Here is a 21151-nt window from a genome sequence, read left to right on the forward strand (position 1 = left end):
TGGAACACATCATCACGGGTTTTAACTGGCGTCAATGCACTGGGGCTGTTTTCCTTGACATAGCCAATGCATTTGATAAGGTTTGGCATGGTTTGCTATACAAACTGATATCATCTGGTGTATACCGATCGGAATCATTCATCTTATAAAGGCATACCTCTACGATAGGTGCATCCAAGTCAGGATGTGTGGGCTAGTCTCGACACAAAAACGCATCTTGCCTGGAGTTCTACAAGGATCCTTATACTTGTATGATATACCGCACAACCCATTATCTTCAATTAAAGCTCTATACACTGATGACACACCGATATTGGCCAGATCTTTAAAGTCTCACCTAGCCATCAAGAAACTGCAAGAAAACCTACTGCTAATCGAACAATATTTCTCCAAATGGCGACTCCGAGTGAATCCCCTGAAGAGTGTAGCCATCCTATTCTCTAGAAGATTAGTGCTTCCTAAAGAAGCTATTCTCCTTTTCAACACTAAAATTCGTGGAAAACTGAGATCAAATATCTTGGTGTAATATTGGACAGAAAACTGACTTTCAGCTCCCATATCAAGATTCTCTGTGCAAACACATCAAAAACCATAGCCCAGCTCTACCCGCTAATTAACAGAAACAATAAACTGAGCACCATATACAAACTGATGGTTCGTCCGATACTCACCTACGCTTCACCGGCCTGGAGTCATACTTCAAATACTAATATTCTAAAATTACAACGTATCCAGAATAAATGTCTCAGAATGATCCTGGGCGCCCAGTGGTTCATCCGAACTTTCCAGCTACATCGGGACACAAATGTCCCCTATATTTACACTTTCATGCAGACTATAGCAATCAAATTCTTCTCAAAAGCATATGTGCACCCTAACAAACTGATCCAACTGGCTGCAGATTATGACGCAATGGATTATTTCAAACATAAAAGACCTAAAGCCATCCTAAACTTCAACACTGAGGACTAATCTCCTAGCCCACTCAGGGCGAGCAATTAGCTCATAAACTTTCTCCACTCACAGTTTCTCTCTAGATAGCCGGGAATATGAAAAGCTTTTGCTTCACCCCTTATGTCAGTAAAGTTGATAGTTGATAAAATTATAAAAACAAACTTTTGGCTAGGAATTTTCCTAAACAGTTATAGCAAGAGCCTAAAGCATTGTCCTCTTCTCTTGTTAAATGCCTCTGACCTTCGTTTTTATTGTTTCCTTAGTGCTGTACTTCCTGGAAAGATAAGACAGATGGAAGAGTTAACGCGAGTTTAAATTGAAGAAAATGAGCATGCTTCTTAGCAAAACACTTTAATTGGCTTTCACATCCTGGTCACGTAGTTCCTGTTCTGATTATGCACTGACATTGGGATAACAAACTGTGCTTTTGATACATTCATCAAAATACGTCCAATTGTTATAACGGTCGGCTTTCTTCACAGAAAAGATTTCTAATCTTGAAGGATACAATTCATCTTAGAATGCAAATAGCATAAACTTACATGGCCGTAGAAAGAAAGTTTAAATGGGACAGCTTGACATGTACGGTTTAGAACAAACATCCAAAACAGAACCGAGTTTTTAATAGCTTGTTTACATAAAAGATTATGATGGTGACGTGCTTGTTAGAGGAAAATTTAAAGTAAAATTAAATCATGCACTTATTGTTAATGGAGAATACATATGCTAAATATATCTTATAAGGAAGCATTCCCCCACCCCATAACCCAAATTCGGGATAGGCAGAGGTTCGAATCTCATGTTCTGAATATTTATGAAAATCTTTAGTAAGTAGACTAACATCCGTTTGAGGCCACTTCCTTGGTTATTGGAGACTCCAAAAGCAATGAACAACTTTTGGGTGATATTCTATATTTAAAAACAAAGGAGAATATACATATCATAAAAAGTTCGTTTTTTATAGATTTTTATAATTACCCCATACATGACAGGTAGAACCTACAGCACATCAGTGCTGTGTGAGAAGTGCAAGTGAGAATTAAGAAGGAAGAAATCTGTTGTTGTTTTTCTAGAAGCGTGAAAAGTCGGAGGTTGTAGTTGGGAAACAGCATATGAGGAAGGCCGCTCCAGAGGACGAAGATTGATTAACTAAATTGGGAAGATGAGAAACAGGCTCGATATGCTTGTAGTTGTACTGAAAAAGGGATGTTGGGCAGCTTCCACCAAAAGAAGTACCTGTAGAAGAGTTGAATGATGTGTCTGTGCAGAAACTAAAGTTAGTGTGAGGAAAGTATCATCTATGTGTCGAATTGCTCTCTTCTGGACAGCACTAGAATTTTTAGGGAATTTTAGGTTCACCACCTGAAACATGTGAACAATACTCTAAGGATTGGCGAATATAAGATTTGTAAGTAGTGACATGCGTGAAAAATAGCATCTTGAGCGGAGGAGAATGCCTAGTTTTATTAGACGGGACAGTTATTAATGTGGCGTGTATGGCATGAGAAGCTGGAGGTAAATGTCAAAAGGAGAGAGATCTCATCCAGTCTGGAGAATAGGGTTGCCACCTTTCGGTAAGTCCAAAGAGGGACACACTTATCGAATATGAAAGTCTTCTTCTCCTCTAAATGTATAAAATGAAAAAGCCAAAGTTGAATATGTAATTCTAACCTTATAAAAAATTAAAAGATTGAATATATTGGCACCGGTATTAGTGATTTAATAATATTTGTATTTTAAATATATAAGTTGTCCCGCTAAGGTGTAATTCGGGACGCTGAAAAATTTCTTAAAATTCGGGATGTCCTGCCTAATTCGTGACAGGTGGCTGTAAAAATTCGATGTTGCCAAAATAAATTATCTAAAAACATCGACTTTTTACAGTAGGAATTCACCTAAATTTTCTTGTAAAAATGTATATTTTAGTTCTCTATGTAAAGCTATCTGTATAAAGAGCAAAATAAGCCCAAAGGGAATTAACTCGCTCATTGTTTAAGAAGGGATGTAGAAGTATTGAAACCAAGAGCATCGCACGAAATTCGGCATGTCTTTTGAAGATTGTTTGCACGATCTGTCGCGGGTGACCTTCGAGGTCAATATTGAAAGGGCGCGGCACGAATCAAAAAGAAAGGCCTGTAGGCAAGATTAAGGCAATAAAGGGAGGAAGTAAGATTGTCGGCGAATTTTCGAGAAACATTATACAGAGTTCTCCAAACTACTAGCAAGACGACTCGCACAGGGACGCTAGGGGTCCCAAAAACTTAATCAAAGGTGCAGGGACTCTGGTGTATAAAAGGGTTGGTTCGAAGATGAGAATTTGAAACCATTTCAAATGTCTAAAATGTGGGCAGAGCCACCCCACAAACACCTGCACCAAGCCAAAATCCACCCCGGCTAAGTGTGCCAACTGTGGTGGACCCCACCCAGCCAACTATAGAGGATGTATTAAACATCCAAAAAACAGGCAGACAGAAATTAGCAATCAGAATAACTCCTCTACCAGTTCGGGAGCATCAACTACAACTCCGCAGCCTGAGGCCCTTAAAACAACCTGTCATCAACAACAGACAAGATCCTACGCTGATTTGGCTCGCTCATCAAAAACTATGCAAGGCCAGATCCATCGGACATCAACTCCAAATCTGGCAGCTACCATCAATGTATCTCTTACAATTATGCTACAGGATGTTGTAAAGGCAAACCCATCATTAGACTCCACAAAAAGATTTCTGCATGAATGTCAGTCCATCTTAGCTGCACTCTCTAATGAATAGACACAAAATCACCCCATATTCCCTAAAGATAGTCGCATGGAATGCAAATGTCCTGAGAAACAAAATATTAGAAATTCAAGAATTCACCGAAAGACATCACCCAGACATCATCTTGATAAGTGAGACACATCTGAGACCTGCTGACTGCCCCAGAATCAGAGGATATGATATATATAGAACTGACAGGTTAGGCTACAGAGGTGGAGGCACGGCCATTTTTATAAAGAAATACATGAGTCACCACACTGTAAACATCCCAACTACTACCAATCTTGAGGTTACAGGCGTGGAGGTTCTCACAAGCTCGGCTGGTAGACTAAAAATCTACGCAGCATACAATCCTCCATTAAAATCTTTACTACCTTCGGATTTGGATGCTATCCTTGGCACCGGAGAGCCTGTCGTCATTGCTGGGGACTTGAATGCCAAACACCCTGCCTGGAACAGTCGAACCACCAACAAAAATGGTCATATACTCGCCAACTATACTGGATCAAGCTACGCAGTTGTGGAAGGTCCCACTGAACCTACCCATCACAACACACATGGCACTGCTGATGTCTTAGACATAGTCATATTACAGAATGTGAGACTCCAGCACAGTTTGATGACACTAAATGACCTTTCATCTGACCATAATCCTATACTGCTACAGCTGGGAAACCAAGAAAAACTGTCCCATCCCCCACACGCATTCATATCATGGGATAAATTATCCAAAATACTTCCAAAATACATAGGTCCTGTGCCACTTGTAAAATCTAAAGAAGATATTGAAACAGCTGTTAAGGATCTTACCCAACAAATTAATACAGCTCTCATGACAGTCACTGCAGCCGCAACTACCCTCAGGCCCAACCACTTACCAGACGACATCATGAACCTAATCAAGGAGAAAAATAAAGCAAAAAAAAGGTTTCATAATATCCGTGCACCACAAGACAAACGAATCCTGAACAGATTAAACTCTGAGGTGAGAGATGCCCTTAAAGCACATAGAAGTCAACTCTGGGAAAAAAGATTGCCTTCTATCACTCCTGACAATCACTCCATATGGAAACTGATAAGAAACATCAAAAACAAAAGCAAAACCCTCCATTAAAACCCTCTGAAAGCTGCTCTAAACAGATTACACCCACTTCCCCAGCAGAAATATATGACATAATCAAGAAATTAAAGAACAAGAAGGCTCCTGGTCCAGATGGCATCACCAACAAAATAATCAAGTTGCTACCTCGAATAGCCATTGTGCACCTTACTAATATAATCAACTCCATCCTCTGTTTCAAACATTTCCCTTCCAGCTGGAAAGTGGCAGATATAATCCTAATCCATAAGCCAGGAAAAGATCCATGCTTACCTCAAAATTATCGGCCCATCAGCCTCATCTCAAACTTGGGAAAGATCGCAGAAAAAGTTATACTCACCAGACTCCAAACCTCTGTACACAACCGAAACATTCTCCCTAAAGAACAGTTTGGATTCAGCCAGTACCACAGCACCACCCACAGATACCCAGATTAGTAGAATATATCTCCACAGGATATAACTGGCACCAATGCACGGGTGCTGTCTTCCTTGACATAGCCAGTGCATTTGATAAAATCTGGCATTATGGACTGCTACATAAAATGACCTCAGCTGGGATACCACAGGAAATGGTACAACTAATAAAATCATACCTTTCCGACAGGTATATGCAAATCAAGATCAATGGCACAGTCTCAGCCCAGAAACGTCTCATGGCTGGAGTCCCACAAGGATCATTACTAGCTCCGATTCTGTTTTCCATGTACACATGGCTGATATCCCACACAATCCATTGTCATCCATCCTGGCCCTGTATGCAGATGATACATCGGTATTAACCAGATCTCTAAAACCACACACAGCCATCAACAAACTACAAGAAAACATACTACAGATTGAGAAGTGGTTCTCTAAATGGAGACTACAAGTAAACCCCCAGAAGAGCATAGCCATACTATTCACTAGAAGACCGATACTTCCCAAAGAGGACATCCTCCTTTTCAACACAAAAATCCCCTGGAAAACAGAAGTCAAATACCTTGGCGTAATACTAGACAAAAGGCTAACTTTCAATTCTCATATCAAGGCTCTCTGTGCAAAGGCATCAAAAGCCATTGCTCAACTCTATCCCCTGATCAACAGGACCAGACTAAACCCCAGAATCAAACTACTTATCTACAAACTGATGATCCGCCCTATACTCACTTATGCTTCTCCAGCCTGGAGTCATACCGCTGATACTAACATTCTCAAATTGCAACGAATACAGAATAAATGCCTTCGTATGATCCTAACCGCCCCATGGTTCATTAGAACTGTGCAGCTCCATCGAGACACAGATGTCCCCTACATATACACTTTTCTGCAAACTACAGCAACAAAGTTCTTCAAAAAAGCATCGGCACACCCCAATGAACTGGTTCAACTAGCTACGAATTACGATGCCACAGACTGCTTCAAATACAAAAGACCCAAAGCCATACTAATCCCCCCCCCCTCTGATATTTAACCTCCAAGCCCGCCCAGGGCGAGCAATTAGCTCACAAACATTTCCACTCACGGTTTCCATGCCAGATAGCAGGGAACATGAAAAGCGCTTTGCTTCACCCTTAGAGCCAGAAATGTTAATCGAGAAGGGCTTCCTTTTCTTCATAGTGAACCATCCACAAGAGATCGAGGATCCGAGTTGCTGTAACTTCTGGAGGGGAGGGGTGGAGAGACCGTCCACCGAAGTCGTTCCAGTCACAGCCGAAGATATCCGGAGGCGATAGTTAAGGAGAAATCTTGCGTAAAGGTCCTGTAGTCGAATAAGTGCGACCAGGCCTATGCAGAAATCCTTTGACGGGCAATTCAAGATGCTGGAACGCCTACCCTATATCTCGCCTGCTGCTACGACTATTCATCGGCGTCTGGTGTCGTTTCAAGGAGAATTCCAAAACACGGAATGGAGGAGAGAAACCCTACTCAAGCGCCGGAATAAGGAAAGGATGGAAGACACATAGAAGATAGGAAGAGACCCATGTGAGTCTACATATTCGTTTATTGTTTATGAATTAAGAAAGAATTCCCTATTGCACTGTAAAATTGTCTAGTTTAAAGAGATAGTATTTAGAGCAAATGTGTGTAATCGCAAAATGAGTGAAGCATGAGCGCAGTTAATTTCCCTTGGAGAAAAGATTGAGTTATTGAAATTTCTTTAATTGATTATATGTGTACTTATGATTGGATATTGTGATAGAGTATGTTCCTGCTATCGTATCATTGGAATGTTTGAAACTCAATGAGGTGGATTGTATAAAATATAATTGCCTAAATTATGATCAAGTGTTTGAAAGGAATGAGATTCTGAGAGAGATATTTGTATACATGTATGTTGTATTTTGATTGATGCTAAATTAGGAATGTCAAGCGCAACTCACGATTTCATGTTATAGGTATAACCTCCTGATATTTGTATTATAAAGTATGCTTGTTGAAGGTCCAACTAAGTAAGTGCGAGAGAATTTAATAGAAACCAAGTTGAGTGATTGAGAAAGACTAAGAATTACCTTTTATAAAATGAATCTTGTGATTTCAAGTGATATGTATAATTATGTGATCAGAAATTAAACTTGTTGTTATTGTTGATAAAAATAGTTGTCCGATTCAATCTTTTGCAATGCACTGATTAAAAAAAAAACACTATTTTGGACCTGACAGCAGAACCCCGTTCATTAGTAGTGATTTATGAGTAAATTTTGCCATGACTGCAAACCTTGGCTAAAATAGGATATAAGTGATTAATTGATCTACTAGGGTATAAAAACTTTCTTTTGCCTATAGGGGAATTTCAGAGGCGCAGTTTTCAATCAAAATAAATATCTGGAGATCCCAGGCAATAAAAATTATACTTAAGGTAGAACAATAAAGAAGGGAAATAATAGAAGACGAATGTTAAGTTAAAGAAACATAAGCAGAGATAAACTATATAAATAATAAAATAAATAGACACCCCCCTCGTTTACATGGCAACCCTACTGGCGAATTACGTATTGCTGAAGGTACGAGAGAAAAAGGCATCGCTGTGTTTTAGAGGCATTCAAGATGAACAGGCTATCCTCGTAAGATTGAATATTAGTATAAAGATCAGTGTTTGAGATATTAGTTCATGATCATGAAGCTGTAAAGTTTTCTGTTGAACCCGGACTTGAAAAATGGATGATAATGAAATCTTCATGCCAGTGAGGATGATTTCATAATGTATAGTAACATCATTATCACAAATAAATTAAATGTTTTATAGGCATCGCATACTTCAGACTTAATAGTACCTAATGAAATTTTACATTCAGACTGCGATTCCTTCTACACGTCAATAGACTTTAATTCCTTTCCCTTCGAATTATGTTATGGTTTATTCTTCAGGTTCTTATGTTTAGTTAATTTTGAAATCTTATCTCACATTTGTATTTTCCATGATAACTTTATATCCATATTAAACACTACTTCTGTTATGTGTAGCTGCCTCCATTCCGTGTAGGATTCAAGGAACCTTAATGAGGACTTTTCAAATGAAAGCGATTTAGTTGATCTCATACGACGGTTGAGAGTTCCCCCTCCCCACTAGATATGAGTTTCATTCAGCAAAACAAGATTTGCAAACCGACTGGAGGACATACAAGTAATTAAATTATATACTAGCCTCGGTTACTTCGGTCGTACAACCAAAGCGACAAAAGTATTGCTATTCTCATTATGCCTAGCATCAGATTTTATCTTCGCTCCACTGTTAAAGTGCCAAATTGCTTTTAACGTTCATTTCATTTTTTGTTAGATTTGTAAAGTAAAATAAGTTAACATACAATGCGTAGCTTTAAAACAGTCAAAACGCGAACACTGCTCTCAAAGAAAATACTGGCACATCCATTCGACTACTTCACGCCACTTCATTTTTACTTCTCGTTAAATGTTGATTGTTTTATCGCAAATATTCCGCAAATGAACTTTTCATTCGAGTACCACACAGCCCGCGACCGTCTGCATTACTTAATCCACCATCTCCACACTACGCATATACTGCCCTCTAATAGTATTACCCTTAATTAGGTGTTCTTGTAGCCGATGTGCCTGCTTCCTCCGCATATTTGTTAACTCATCTTCAATTGGAGTCATTAAAAATTGCTCTCCTCGTGACGAGAATTTTGATTCTGAGGATTGCGCACTTCGATTTCCCAATCAGAGTGCATTAATGTCCCGTCGTTCTTCAACCTGCAGTATGCATTCAGTAGAAAAGTCTCCGATATTTTTTGAAGAATCAGCACGTGATAGGGAAAATGAATTTCAGGCTCACGCACTTGAATTGATTCCTCTCCTTAAATTACGCCTGTCATTTTTAGGGTAAAATTAACCTAACCAATATTACAGTTTCAAGTCTTAACCGAGTTTATCTGCAGGTGAAAATTAGCGAGTTTATTATAGCCAGCCATATAATATACTCTGTGTGTGTGTGTGTGTGTGTGTGTGTGTGTGTGTGTGTGTGTGTGTGTGTGTGTGTGTGTGTGTGTGTGTGTGTGTGTGTGTGTGTGTGTGTGTGTGTGTGTGTGTGTGTGTGTTGAAAAGTTCTGATTAAACACCTAGAAGAAAAATGATATTGAAGCAACAGATAACTGCAAGAAAGAACATCGGTAATGGGCGGCAGATGGCGTTAGCGTGGTTGCGGTTAATTGTAGTTGGTGGATTGAGTAGTGGAGACGGAGAGTTGTAGAGTAGTTGATGAGTCATTGGACTCCCTGGAAGTGTCACGTGATTATAATAATATTATTATTATTATTATTATATGTATGTATTAGTATGTATATATATATATATATCAAATGAAGGCATTTTATAGCAATTCCTAAAGGAGTATAAAAGATAGGAAACTAAACCTGGTAGATTGGAGAATGATTATCCTCCCATATGAAAGTTATACAGAAATTCCTTTCTTTATCCAACAAGCCCGAATATCTATATTTCTAGTATGCTCGACTTGTAGGTTGTCGAAACCTTTTGCACTTCTGCAGACAGCCTTGATTTTAACTGCTTCTGCCACCAAGGGGTGATGTGAATTACCTTCACAACAAGCATCAACAGCCCACTTTTAAGAATTACTACTGAGGAAGAAATCTAAGTGTCTGGGGAATGCTCATGTTCAGGATTAACTGGTTTGTTTAGATGGTTTATGAACAATTTCTCTTACATCACTGGTGACAGCAAACAATCCCAACCCGGTTAATTACATCTCTTAAAAAAACAGAAATACGAGTACCAGAAATTAATATATATATATATTCGTACCCAGGTATTTCGAACCGAAGAAATCGTTCATGGACCTGGATTCGAATGAAAGGAAAAACAAACAGTTGCAGAATAAAATATTAGATTATAAAAGCAAACATTTATATATTTCAGCATAGTTGAAAGGCACTAAATAAAGAAAAAGCAAACACCAACCGAAATGAAGTAGAGGGGACGGAATGAAAGCACAGATGTAAAACACTTCAAGGATACGATATGAGAGTATACGTATGGAAATGACCACAAGGAAGTGGAATTGCATATTAGAGATATAATAGCAGATACAAAAACAAGGACGATACGACTAATGAGATCCAAAAGAGAACGCAAAGAAATCAAGATGCGGAAATAAAGAACAAAAATACAAATATGCACTTTAGAACTGTGCTGATTATAAGAGAGACTGACAAAAATCTATAATGACTATAATGACTAAAATGACTATAAGCTAATCCAGTAGACTGGGGGAAAAAAAATCGCTGCAAACAAGCGTGACATTTTCAGTTTCTAATTAATCGCTGTGAGTTTGTATATATATAAAAAAAAGCTTACTGTTAGCTATGAAAGTCAATTTTTAAAAAGCAGGAGAGGTTTGTGCTCTGTTGCCGAGGTGGTCCATTATTATTTTGACAGAAGATATCATTCCTATTCACTGAACAAAATTAAAAACAAAACAAAAACAAAAAAAAAAAAAGGAAAAAAAAAAGGCGGGAATGGTGTTAATGCATGAACATAAATATCTAGATTATTTTATCCATTTATCACGGAGTGATATCCATTTATCACGGCAAAAATTATCACGGGGTGATAATTTTTGCAGTTCTAAATAAAAACTTCCAAAAGGTTTTATTGAAAAGACTTATGACATTTCTTTTTACTGCATAGTTGAAATAGTTCTCACTAGATGGCAGCAAGAAAGTGGCAGCTAATTTATACATACGATATTAACATTAAATATTTAATTAAAAAGTATAAAGTAAGAAACTATTTAAATTTAATATCGTAAAAAATAAACCATTTAAACATCTAAAAATTATAAATGAAAATAAGTAAATCTCTAGCTTTAAGTAGCAATGCGCTATTTCTCTGGCGTCAGGCATAATATAACATATTCATGAAAACTGCAAGCATAATGAATAAGAATATTTACCTGAATTGGTCAGCATTTCTTTCTTTGGGTTCGACGCCTAGATGCCCTTTCACGAATGCAACTAAGTTTTAGGGATAAAGAAAAATCGAGATAAAAAGTTAGAGAATCCAAATATTTGTTAAGACAAAGTGAACTGCATGTTAAGTCACATCATATATCCAAAATATATTATGCGATTGTTTGGTATATTTATACCGATAGTCTAATATTGTTCATGCATAAAAATATTCGTTTTTCTAGAAAGATATCGTAATAACGTACCAATATTAGTAGGTTAGTACAATAAAAATCATAATACAGTTAACATTTTCCCAAATGGTAACTTCTAAATGCACGCGAAACGCAGCATTATTAGCCTGAAGTCTGCTCGATTTGAATTTGGTGAAAATACCTACAAAGAGTTCTGCACAGGATTCGAATCTAGGTCTCTTCGACAATAGAAAATGTTGCATCATCCTGGTGATTTTGCTACTCGGGTGTTTAATTTTTGTCACTGCCTATTCGACTTTGTTGATGCTTTGAATCCTATGTGCTAAAAACTCAGAGTGAAAACTCACTGATAGATTTTCTACAAGATTAAAAGTGAACGTTTTTTTTTGATGAATGGTGGTTTTTCCTCCCACAAAAAAAAAAAAAAAACATTAAGAATGTGTGGTACTTATGAGATGTGCGATTTACCGAACATTTTACCATGCCGCAAATGACAGATGTCCACACATGAAGTCGAGACTGAAGACAAAATTTTCCGCTTACTTTCTATGCGCAAGGATTCTGGAAAAAATAAATAAAATAAAATAAACCGGAAATTTTTAAATAATTTTATTGCACGTACATAAATTCATTGAAAACAATAATATGGAGTTTCATCGCATTGAGGATATTCATGTTTCAAAAAATGTCGACGAACTGTTAAGAGTAGAATGCCCATCAAAGAATGAATGAAGCGAACAATTAAAAGCTCACACACTGATCTCTACCACAGAAAGGTGAATGGCGCTTGAATAATCAACTGAAGATTAAATCATATGTCTGATTTAAAAGGCCACAATGCCATCAGATGAAGTGCGTAAATGGTTTGCCAGTCATCCCAGTTTTTTCTGCTAAATTAGTTCCACAGTGAGCATTGCTGTCATGCAAATTCTTACAAATACAACGCAGGTACTTTGAGTTGATCACGTGAATTTTGTCCAATGGGAAAGTTTTTCTTTTTTTTTCATCACGAGGGACAGCCTTCCGTTGTTCACTTCAAACATCACTCTCACTACAGGAGGTAACCTAATCCGAAATGTTTATACTCTAAGTACAAATAGCTCTTGCTGGATATAAGTTAGTCTTATGAGCTTACAATTTCCTTTAATTTCGCTTTGAAGCAGGCAAAGAGATGAATGTTAGAAGACGATAGAACAAAATTCCTCTACATGCTACTCAAGATTGCCAATTCGTCTTACTAATTCAAACTGCCTATATCGTTAACTAAAATCGATTGACCTCATTGACTAATCCATTGGCAAGTTTCACTAAAATTCCTCTGAATAATCCAGAAGAAAGGAAAGCGGTGTTAGCATACGATGAAGTGTTAGCAGAAAAATATACAGCACTGTGATAACTAATGAGTAGAACTGAGCTGAGCTAAGCTATCAGTGGTCGCCATATCAATGAATGATGCGAATGATTAAAAGCCTATGCACTGTTCTCTATAAAAGGAAGGTGAATTCCACTCGAATAAACAATTGAATATTAATAATTCTGATTTAATGTGTCATCCCTTTCAGCTAATAATCAAGATGAGGATTATGTACACGTAATCTGTATACTGATGCGATGGCCGCCCACTTATTATGGTCCGATTCATACACTTCATTTCATATCATAATAGGAACTTTATGTTTGGCACCCGAGACAAATCAACCGTTATGAATCTCAACCAAACTTAAGAGAGATTAAAAGATAAATACAGGCCAATCCTTTGAGCGTTGATGGCAACTCTAAGGCAATCCACTGAGGAATTTGTAAAAATATAAAAATATTTTTCTTTCTGAATCAAGGGACTGGCCACTATCTGTTCGCTAACCCCCCCCCCCACTTGCTGTATCCATTACACCGGGGGTTTTTAACGCATGGCCGGGAGGGCTCTTTGCTGTGGCCAGCCGGCCATTTTGAAAAAATAACTACTTAACATTAAAACGCGATTAAATAAAAAATAATTTCAATGAAGTCCACGGGCCACTAAGATATACTGCGGTATTTAGAATTGTAAGATGCTTTCCAGATTCACAAGGAACGCTGTGCATTTGATACTTTACATAAAATCATATAAAAATAAATATTAAATAGACATGCTTCTTCAGCCATCTACTACCGCCAAGCGGTACTTAAGTACTAGTACTAACGTTTCAGGTAAATGGCTGAAGCAGTAGTTCGTTCGAGTGCGCTGTCTAGTGCCTTCCAGATACATCTCGAAGGTTTTCGGTACTTTGTTATTTTCATATAAATACAAGAGGAGCTCATCCATAGTCAGTATGGTGAACAGTGTGGTATGTCAGTCGTGACATACCACACTGTTCACGACTGGTATGTCAGTCGTGAACAGTGCGATATTTGTGTATAAGCGCACGCAGGTTCGTCGTGTCAGCCATAGCCTATTGTGGCTTTATATTGCCAGACTTTTTTGATTAGTGTGAGACATATTCAGTGGATAATAACCGCTACACGGCCATTTTAAATCATATTTTGGGTTCACCTTCCATCACTATAGCGTCTATGAGTAAAAAAGCGTAAATCAAGTGATTCTTGTCGGGTTTTTAATGAAAAGTGGACCAATTTGTACTTTTTTTTTGTGCCGATCGACGATAAGCCAGTGTGTTTAATTTGTCGTGAGTCGACACTATGAGGCAAAGCATGCGTCCAATTTCGATCACCTTCAAGGGTGGCTTCATGTGGACAAAGTGAACCGTCTCCAAATTGATTTAAAATGCCAGCAGGGTACGTTTAAAAGGCAGAGGGAAGAGAGCGAAGCGTGCGTCAAAGTATGTTATGTAATAGCTGAAAAAATTGCTAAAAATCAAAAGCCTTCTTGGACGGCGAGTTTGTGAAAGAGTGTCTCATCGCTGCTGGGGATATTCTGTGCCCAAATAATAAGGAAGTGTTTAAAAAACCGAGTTTGACTGGGGTAACTGTAGCACGGCGTGTAGAAGAACTTGCCAATGACAATTGAAGGAAGTTTAAAAAAAAAACAGTCGTCCGAATTTACGTCATATTCACTTGCTTGAGATGAGAACACAGATGTGAAGGATACAGCACAACTGGCTATCTTTGTCCGCGGCATTAATCAACAGTTCAGTGTGACAGAAGAACCGCTAGCGTTCATACCTATGAAGGGAACGACGAAAGGCACCGATACTCTTGAAGCTGCCAAGAAAACGCTCCAGCGTTTCGACCTCAGCTTAACCAACTTCGAAAGTGTAACAACTGATGGTGCTCCTACTATGGTGGGAAAGAACGAAGGTTTTGTTGCGCTGCTACTGAGAGAACGGGAACTAGAAAGAAAAGATTTCGTCCATTACCACTGTTTAATCCACCAGGAGAATTTGTGCGCGAAAACTATTGGATTTGAGAATGTCATGAAAATTATTGTGACTGTCGTCGACATTATTAGGGCAAGTGGATTAAATCATCGTCAATTTCAAGCGTATCATGGCGATGTGGTTTATTATAGTGATGTGCAGTGGTTGAGCAGAGGGGAGGTTCTTAAAAGAGTCTTTGACTTAAGGAAGGCAATACAGCAGTTCATGCAAACTAAGGGGGAATCCGATTGCGGAATTTAACCATCTGAAGTGGATGCCAGACTTCGCCTTTGTGACCGACATCTCGTTGCATATGAATGACCTAAATACGCGGCTACAATCTAAAGATCAACGATGCACACTCTGTTTGATTACATCAAAGCTTTTGTTGCAAAGCTCTAACTTTGGGAGGCACAACTCGCAAAAAAAAGACTTAACTAATTTTCAGTTTCTTTCAACTGTTCGTCTCTTGATGAATACGCTACAAAATTAGCCGTGTTAAGAAGTGAGTTCGAAGAGAGATTTAGTGATTTTCGTAACCAGCAGTCTGCTTTAGATTTATTTTCAATGCCATTCAGTGTCAATGCTGCCGAAATGCCAGGCTCAGTACAAATGGAGCTGCTTAAACTCCAAAACGACTCTTCGTTGAGAGAAAAATTATTCAATGTGCCCTTGCTTACATTTTATGAAGACTACATTTCTGAGGAAGTATTCCCTAATTTTCGCCGCCATGCTTTGAAGATGTGCGCCTTGTTAGGAAGCACATACTTATGTGAGCAGTTCTTCTCCAGAATGAAGCATATGAAGTTCAAGACAAGAACTCAGATTACGGACGAACATCTCGAGAATACTCTGCGCATAGCGACTTCCAACATTGATGCCAATATCGACAAGCTGGTCAAAGAAAAGCATTGCCAAGTTGCCCATTGACATTTTAAAAAATGAATGTCTTCTTCATTAAATTATCTTTTTTCAAGTAATGATTGTATTTACTTATCACGAACCCGACTGCTACCTACGCTCTTAAAGGCTGAGTTTGTTTATTTTTATAGGATTTTATCTAAAGTATCAAATGCACGGCGTTCCTTGTGAATCTGGAAAGCATCTTACAATTCTAAATACCACAGTATAGCTTAGTGGCCTGCGGGCTTCATTGAAATTTTTAATGCGGCCCGCACTGTCTGAAGGGTTGAAGACGCCTGGTCTAAAGGGTAGTGGTCCTTCTCATAATGCATAACATTATACACATCCGAAAGGGCGTGTGGTAAAATGCCAAAGGGATTATGGGATACCAAGACAATTGATGTGAAGTCATTAGCCTCTATATACAAGTAACCCACCCGTGAAGATACTTCACCTTGTTTGTTTACACGTAGATAAAGGATTAAACCAAGAATAAAATATCTTGGCATCTTATATCTCATCTCATCTTCCTTATACCCTCTTTTACCTTGCGGTGTCGAGGGTCCATTGATCATTGGACCTCACTCCGTTTACAGGATAAGGTGGTCTGTAGTGTTGAGTTCTCAAGGCCAGTTTGCATGCTTTGCGGGATGAAAAACCCCAGAATAAACTGGGGAAAAAACCATCTTATATATATATATATATATATAAGCAACAAGAGCTCATATCACTATTAAATATTATTGTAATCACACTTACACACTCGGACAAGAGTATGTTAGAGGTCTTGGACTAGATTTTCTTACGGACTGAGTGAACTTATCATCGATGATCATTTCCAGCGTAGTCGACTAAGTATAAAGCAAATTTTGACGACATCTGGCCTGTTTCTTATCTGTTTTTTTTTGTTTTTGTTTTTTTCTGTGTATCATATCTGATGTTAGATAACACATCGTCTCAGTTACCCAATTATATTTGTCATCGCTACTTTTAACAAAGCTAGTCAATTTCCCCGAGAGAGCCATAAAAATACTAAGGAGAGAGAGAGGCGTTGTGGAGGATGTTTTTTTTTTTTTCACCCACCCCCATAAAGTTTATTTTGTTAAACGTTCAAGGAATTATAGCACTTGATTGGATGCGAATACTCCACAGTAACACGAGATAAAGTATCGGAGGAAAATACGCTCGAGTAGAGGCCAAATTTCATTTTTTTTTAAATTGATGGCTTGACGAAATGTTTGGTCAATATACAGCGAACAAGTTAAGTATATTAGATTTAGTTTTTCAGTTACAGTATTTAAACAAAATTTTGCAGCATCGGATTGCAACAGATCTGGGTAAACAAACCGATTGTTTATTTTTTAAAAGGAAAATACTAATTTTATCATTGCTCTAAGTTTATAAAATGTGTAACTAGTGGTTAACTGTTTCCAAAAAAATAAAATCCAGTACCTTACTTATAAAAACTTTAATTTCAGATCTGTAAAAGAAATTTAAAATTTTTGCGTAAAATATTTCCGGAACAATGTTAATTAAAACGGATGTATATTGCTTTACATTGCCAGACCAAACGACATGGACAAAGTAAATTTTAACGATGTTTATAGAAAAAAAAAATCACTAATAAAATGAGTTATCAGCAAAACTAATTACAGTAATTATTGTAAATCTGTGCATCCATTATATATCATCATTCTTTTTTTTTATTTCCATTAATTCGGCAAATACAATTTTAGATTTATATTGACAGACTCTGCTCTATTTGCTGTTACCAGTCACTTTGTCATTAGTTTAAAAAGTCGATATCAATTTTCCATCTTTTTCCCATTACAAATTTAATCAGAATCCCATTTGAGCACTTCCTAAACGCATAAGCTCTTACTAGAAAACACAATTTTCTGTTCTCATGCTTTTCTTAAAACCGTTGCTATAGCAACGGTTTTAACAATAAGTAGTATGGCTCGCTTGTCTGTTCGGTCGACTTGTTTTTATCGGTTTCCAGGGTGATTGAGAATTCATTTTTATTTTCTATTTTGTCCATTTCTACCAACTCTTGAAAAAGTTGTTTGTCAGTTATGATTTTTTTTAATGCAAGGTTGCATGCAAAAGCTCTGTATAAATTGCTACTCAGATTTGATCAACCAATATTGCACGAGGATCATAATAGTAACACTATAGAAGAAGAAATATTAAAATAGAATTACTGGTTTTCTTTTCTCAAAGTTTGGAGAAGTTTCTTCGTAAAGGCAACTATTGGTACACGTCAGTTACTCCATTCAATGGCAGAATTAATCCGCTCTGTCAGGAAAAGCTGTCATTGCAGAAGAAGAAAAGTTCATTGCTCTTCGTTCCTTTTCACTAACGAAATTCCTTCAGCGGGTAGAGCATACTGAAGTAATTACAAGAACTTTTGTTCCAATGCTTCGTACTATTGGAAATGTATTACGTGTACGTTTTCGAAAAATGGTGTCATGCACATACCATTGGCTATCATTGCTTTAGTCAAGAAATAGAAATGAGTTTCACAAGGAAAACATACTTATGGTAAAAAGTTTCAAGAAAATTCATCGAAAGACAGTATCGAATGGCGAGTCAGTCAGTATGAATGGATTAATTATGAATATATATTTACCAACGTGCTGATATTCCAGTGCAAAAAGGTAAAAGGATAACTGGAAACATACTACGATCATAATCAGTAAATTGATCAACATGTTTCCATAAACATTTGCTGCAAGTGAAATTTGCTGCAATAGAAAATAAAAGTGCTGCTTTTCAATAAACCAGAATAAAAATAACTGAAGTGCTGAAAAAAAAATTGACATGACTCATATTATTCTTTGCGAGTTTATAGTTTAATAAATCCGTGCTAAAATTGTATGCAGTATACAATGCAGGATACATATTACAGTATACAATGAGATCTGAATTTTAAAACAGCGCAATGTACCGTAGAACACTAGAGAGGCTTTTGTTTTATTAATAAAAAATACTTCACATTTTCACAAATAACTAAATTGTATAATAATATTTATGAAAGTATTTTGTAAATATTCACAATATTTATTGCAGGGAGGAGTAAATCCCCCCCCCCCTAAATAAATAAAATGTTTATCTAACGTATAGAACTATTAATATTAGTGAAAGCTTAGGCACATATATATATAGAAATTTATATTTTAAACACACAAAAATTTATAATTTATGAATTTCAAACAGAGAATAAGTCAGTGGCTACAAAAAAATCCCACTCTGCATATGTAGACGAGGTAGAAGGAAACCGCAACTGTTTGGAAGACTAGAATCGTATTCATTTATAACATCGTTTTCTTTGACTAAAATGATGTGCTAAAGTTACTGCTATAAATACTTTAAGTTACTTCACAATAGTTCTGCAATATCTATGTTTTGACAATATCTTGGTATTCTGTGAATTGTTTATTTGATGAATATTCTTTCGATTAGTTGTATTTTCGCTAAATTTTCTGCATACTTTAAAGTCAAATATGGCAATTTCTCATGCAGGATTTCCATGTCTCACAAGGCGCGATTTTCTCAAGGGGAACCAGTTTATAATTTAAGGTTATGTTCTGCATTTCGGAGAACTTAAATGAATGTTCTTTTATAAATTCATAATTTTTATAATTTTAATTATAATTTTCTGAATATAAACTGATTGAGGTTAATATATTTCTGTTGTACTACACTTCAAGGCTTAAATAAAAATTACAGACTAACTTAAATCATGACATGCAATCAGTTCCTGTTTCTTTGTAGCATCGTTCAAAAAGAGTTGTGAAAATCCTTTCTACACAATCTCAATCTGAACAAGAATGACTTGATTTCTCGCATTTGAGAGTCGTTCGAAACACGAACATTAAATTTATATTAAATACATTCACACCCACGGAAGGATTTCAACCTGTAGTCTATTGGTCTGAAAGAGAGTACATATGTGAATGTCTTTAGGTGGACTTTAATTTCATTGGCTTGTGGGAGGCCACTGCCCACTTATTGGAAGTGTGAAGTGGTTTGAAAACTTCCGTGTTTCTACAGTAGGGTTAAAAAAAAAAAATTAGCCCATTCACAGTGCTAGATATAACAACCTTTCATGGTTGTAAGTAAAAAAAAAAAAAAATCATTCATTCCTTCATCTTCAAGGCCCACCTTTCCTAATTGGGTTGTGTGGGGGGGGGGGCAGTTGCAAGAGGAACTTCTAATGGTCACGATCCTGCGCCACCAAGCTCAGGTGTTCTGGTGGGACTCCCAAATGTGTCCATCCAAGGTTTTGGATATAATCTATCCAGCTAGTCCTTGGCCTTCCACGTGGCCTCCACCCCTCTGACTTGGCAAAGAGAGCCTGCTGGGAGCCTCTCTTATGGCATTCTGACCAGGTGCCCGTACCAACGTAACTGTGATCTCTCATCACGGAGAAGCAGTGGTTGAGTATTGAGGGTTTCCCGAATTGCAGAGCTTCTGACTCTGTCGAGTCTTGTCAGCCCCACAACCCCTCGAAGGAACCTCATTTCAGCCGCTTGAAATATGCGCGATTGAAATTGAACAAAGAACAAATTACTATATATGATTTTTTTAAAAAATTTTGGGCTTTTTTTATCCGTGTAGCTACTCCTACATTGCCTAACGCTCTGAAGTACGTTTTGAAATTAAATACGTTAGGATATTTGAATAATTTTGGGAGAAAACATGCTTTGCCTTTTCGGTGGTTGACTAAAAGGTTGAAGATAGTTCTTTTAATCTTTAGATCTTGTCTTCCAAAAGTTTGTTCTTCGAATATTTTTGGTCCTATGGATCTTTGAAGGTAAAAAGAAGAATGATTGCAAATGAATCTACAGAATTATCTCTGACGTTACATAGGAATGTAATGTCAGAGATAAGTTTATGTTGCAATCTCGAAGAAAGATGGAGGAACCAAGCAAACAAAGAAATACATAACAAATTGAAATAACGACCAGTTCTTTAAAGTCCCCTTTGGTGAACACAAAAAAACCAAATATGTGCTTTTCTAGCTTGCTTGTGTCTTCTTTGTTTTCACACTGCTGGTCTGCAAAAGGAAGACTGTTATAGGCTCGATTTTAGTCGCCGATTCTAGAATGTTTCTAGTTTTTTAGCCTGTTCTTTACTTTAAATTTAGCCCAGACAATCGGGTTCCAGAAACTTCAGCAAACTGAGAAACAGCTACGGAATTTACTTTCAGTACAAGTTCTGCGGTCAGCAATAGGAATTAGGGTTTAGGATAGCAGTAGTCTGTTGTACCGATGACTTTCAAATCATCAGTTGCTTAAGCTACAGGTGCAGACCGGCTGCCCATCGATTTCTAGTTCGGGCTAAAAGGGTTTTGCCTGCTCTACTTGGAGAGCAAAAGGACGTTTGGATTCATTTTTATATAAATATTTAAATAATCTGAAACGTAGGAAAACAGAGACACCCAATCATTCGCAATA

General features: G+C 37.3%; 1 protein-coding gene across 4 annotated transcripts in view; it reads right to left on the reverse strand.

Annotated features, from left to right (window-relative positions):
- Positions 1-21151, reverse strand: part of LOC150105013 (sushi, von Willebrand factor type A, EGF and pentraxin domain-containing protein 1-like) — a 344216-nt gene that overhangs the window by 258913 nt on the left and 64152 nt on the right. For all 4 annotated transcript variants that reach the window (XM_090396105.1, XM_090396104.1, XM_090396106.1 and 1 more), the window contains exon 2: positions 11224-11284. In XM_090396105.1, the coding sequence (XP_090252231.1) occupies positions 11224-11284 (61 nt within the window). The remainder of the gene's footprint in view (positions 1-11223; positions 11285-21151) is intronic.

This window comes from Typopeltis vanoorti, chromosome 7, assembly GCF_054136105.1.
Source record: "Typopeltis vanoorti isolate ZY-2024b chromosome 7, IOZ_Tvanoo_1.0, whole genome shotgun sequence".
In the NCBI taxonomy this organism is placed as follows: Eukaryota; Metazoa; Arthropoda; class Arachnida; order Uropygi; family Thelyphonidae; genus Typopeltis; species Typopeltis vanoorti.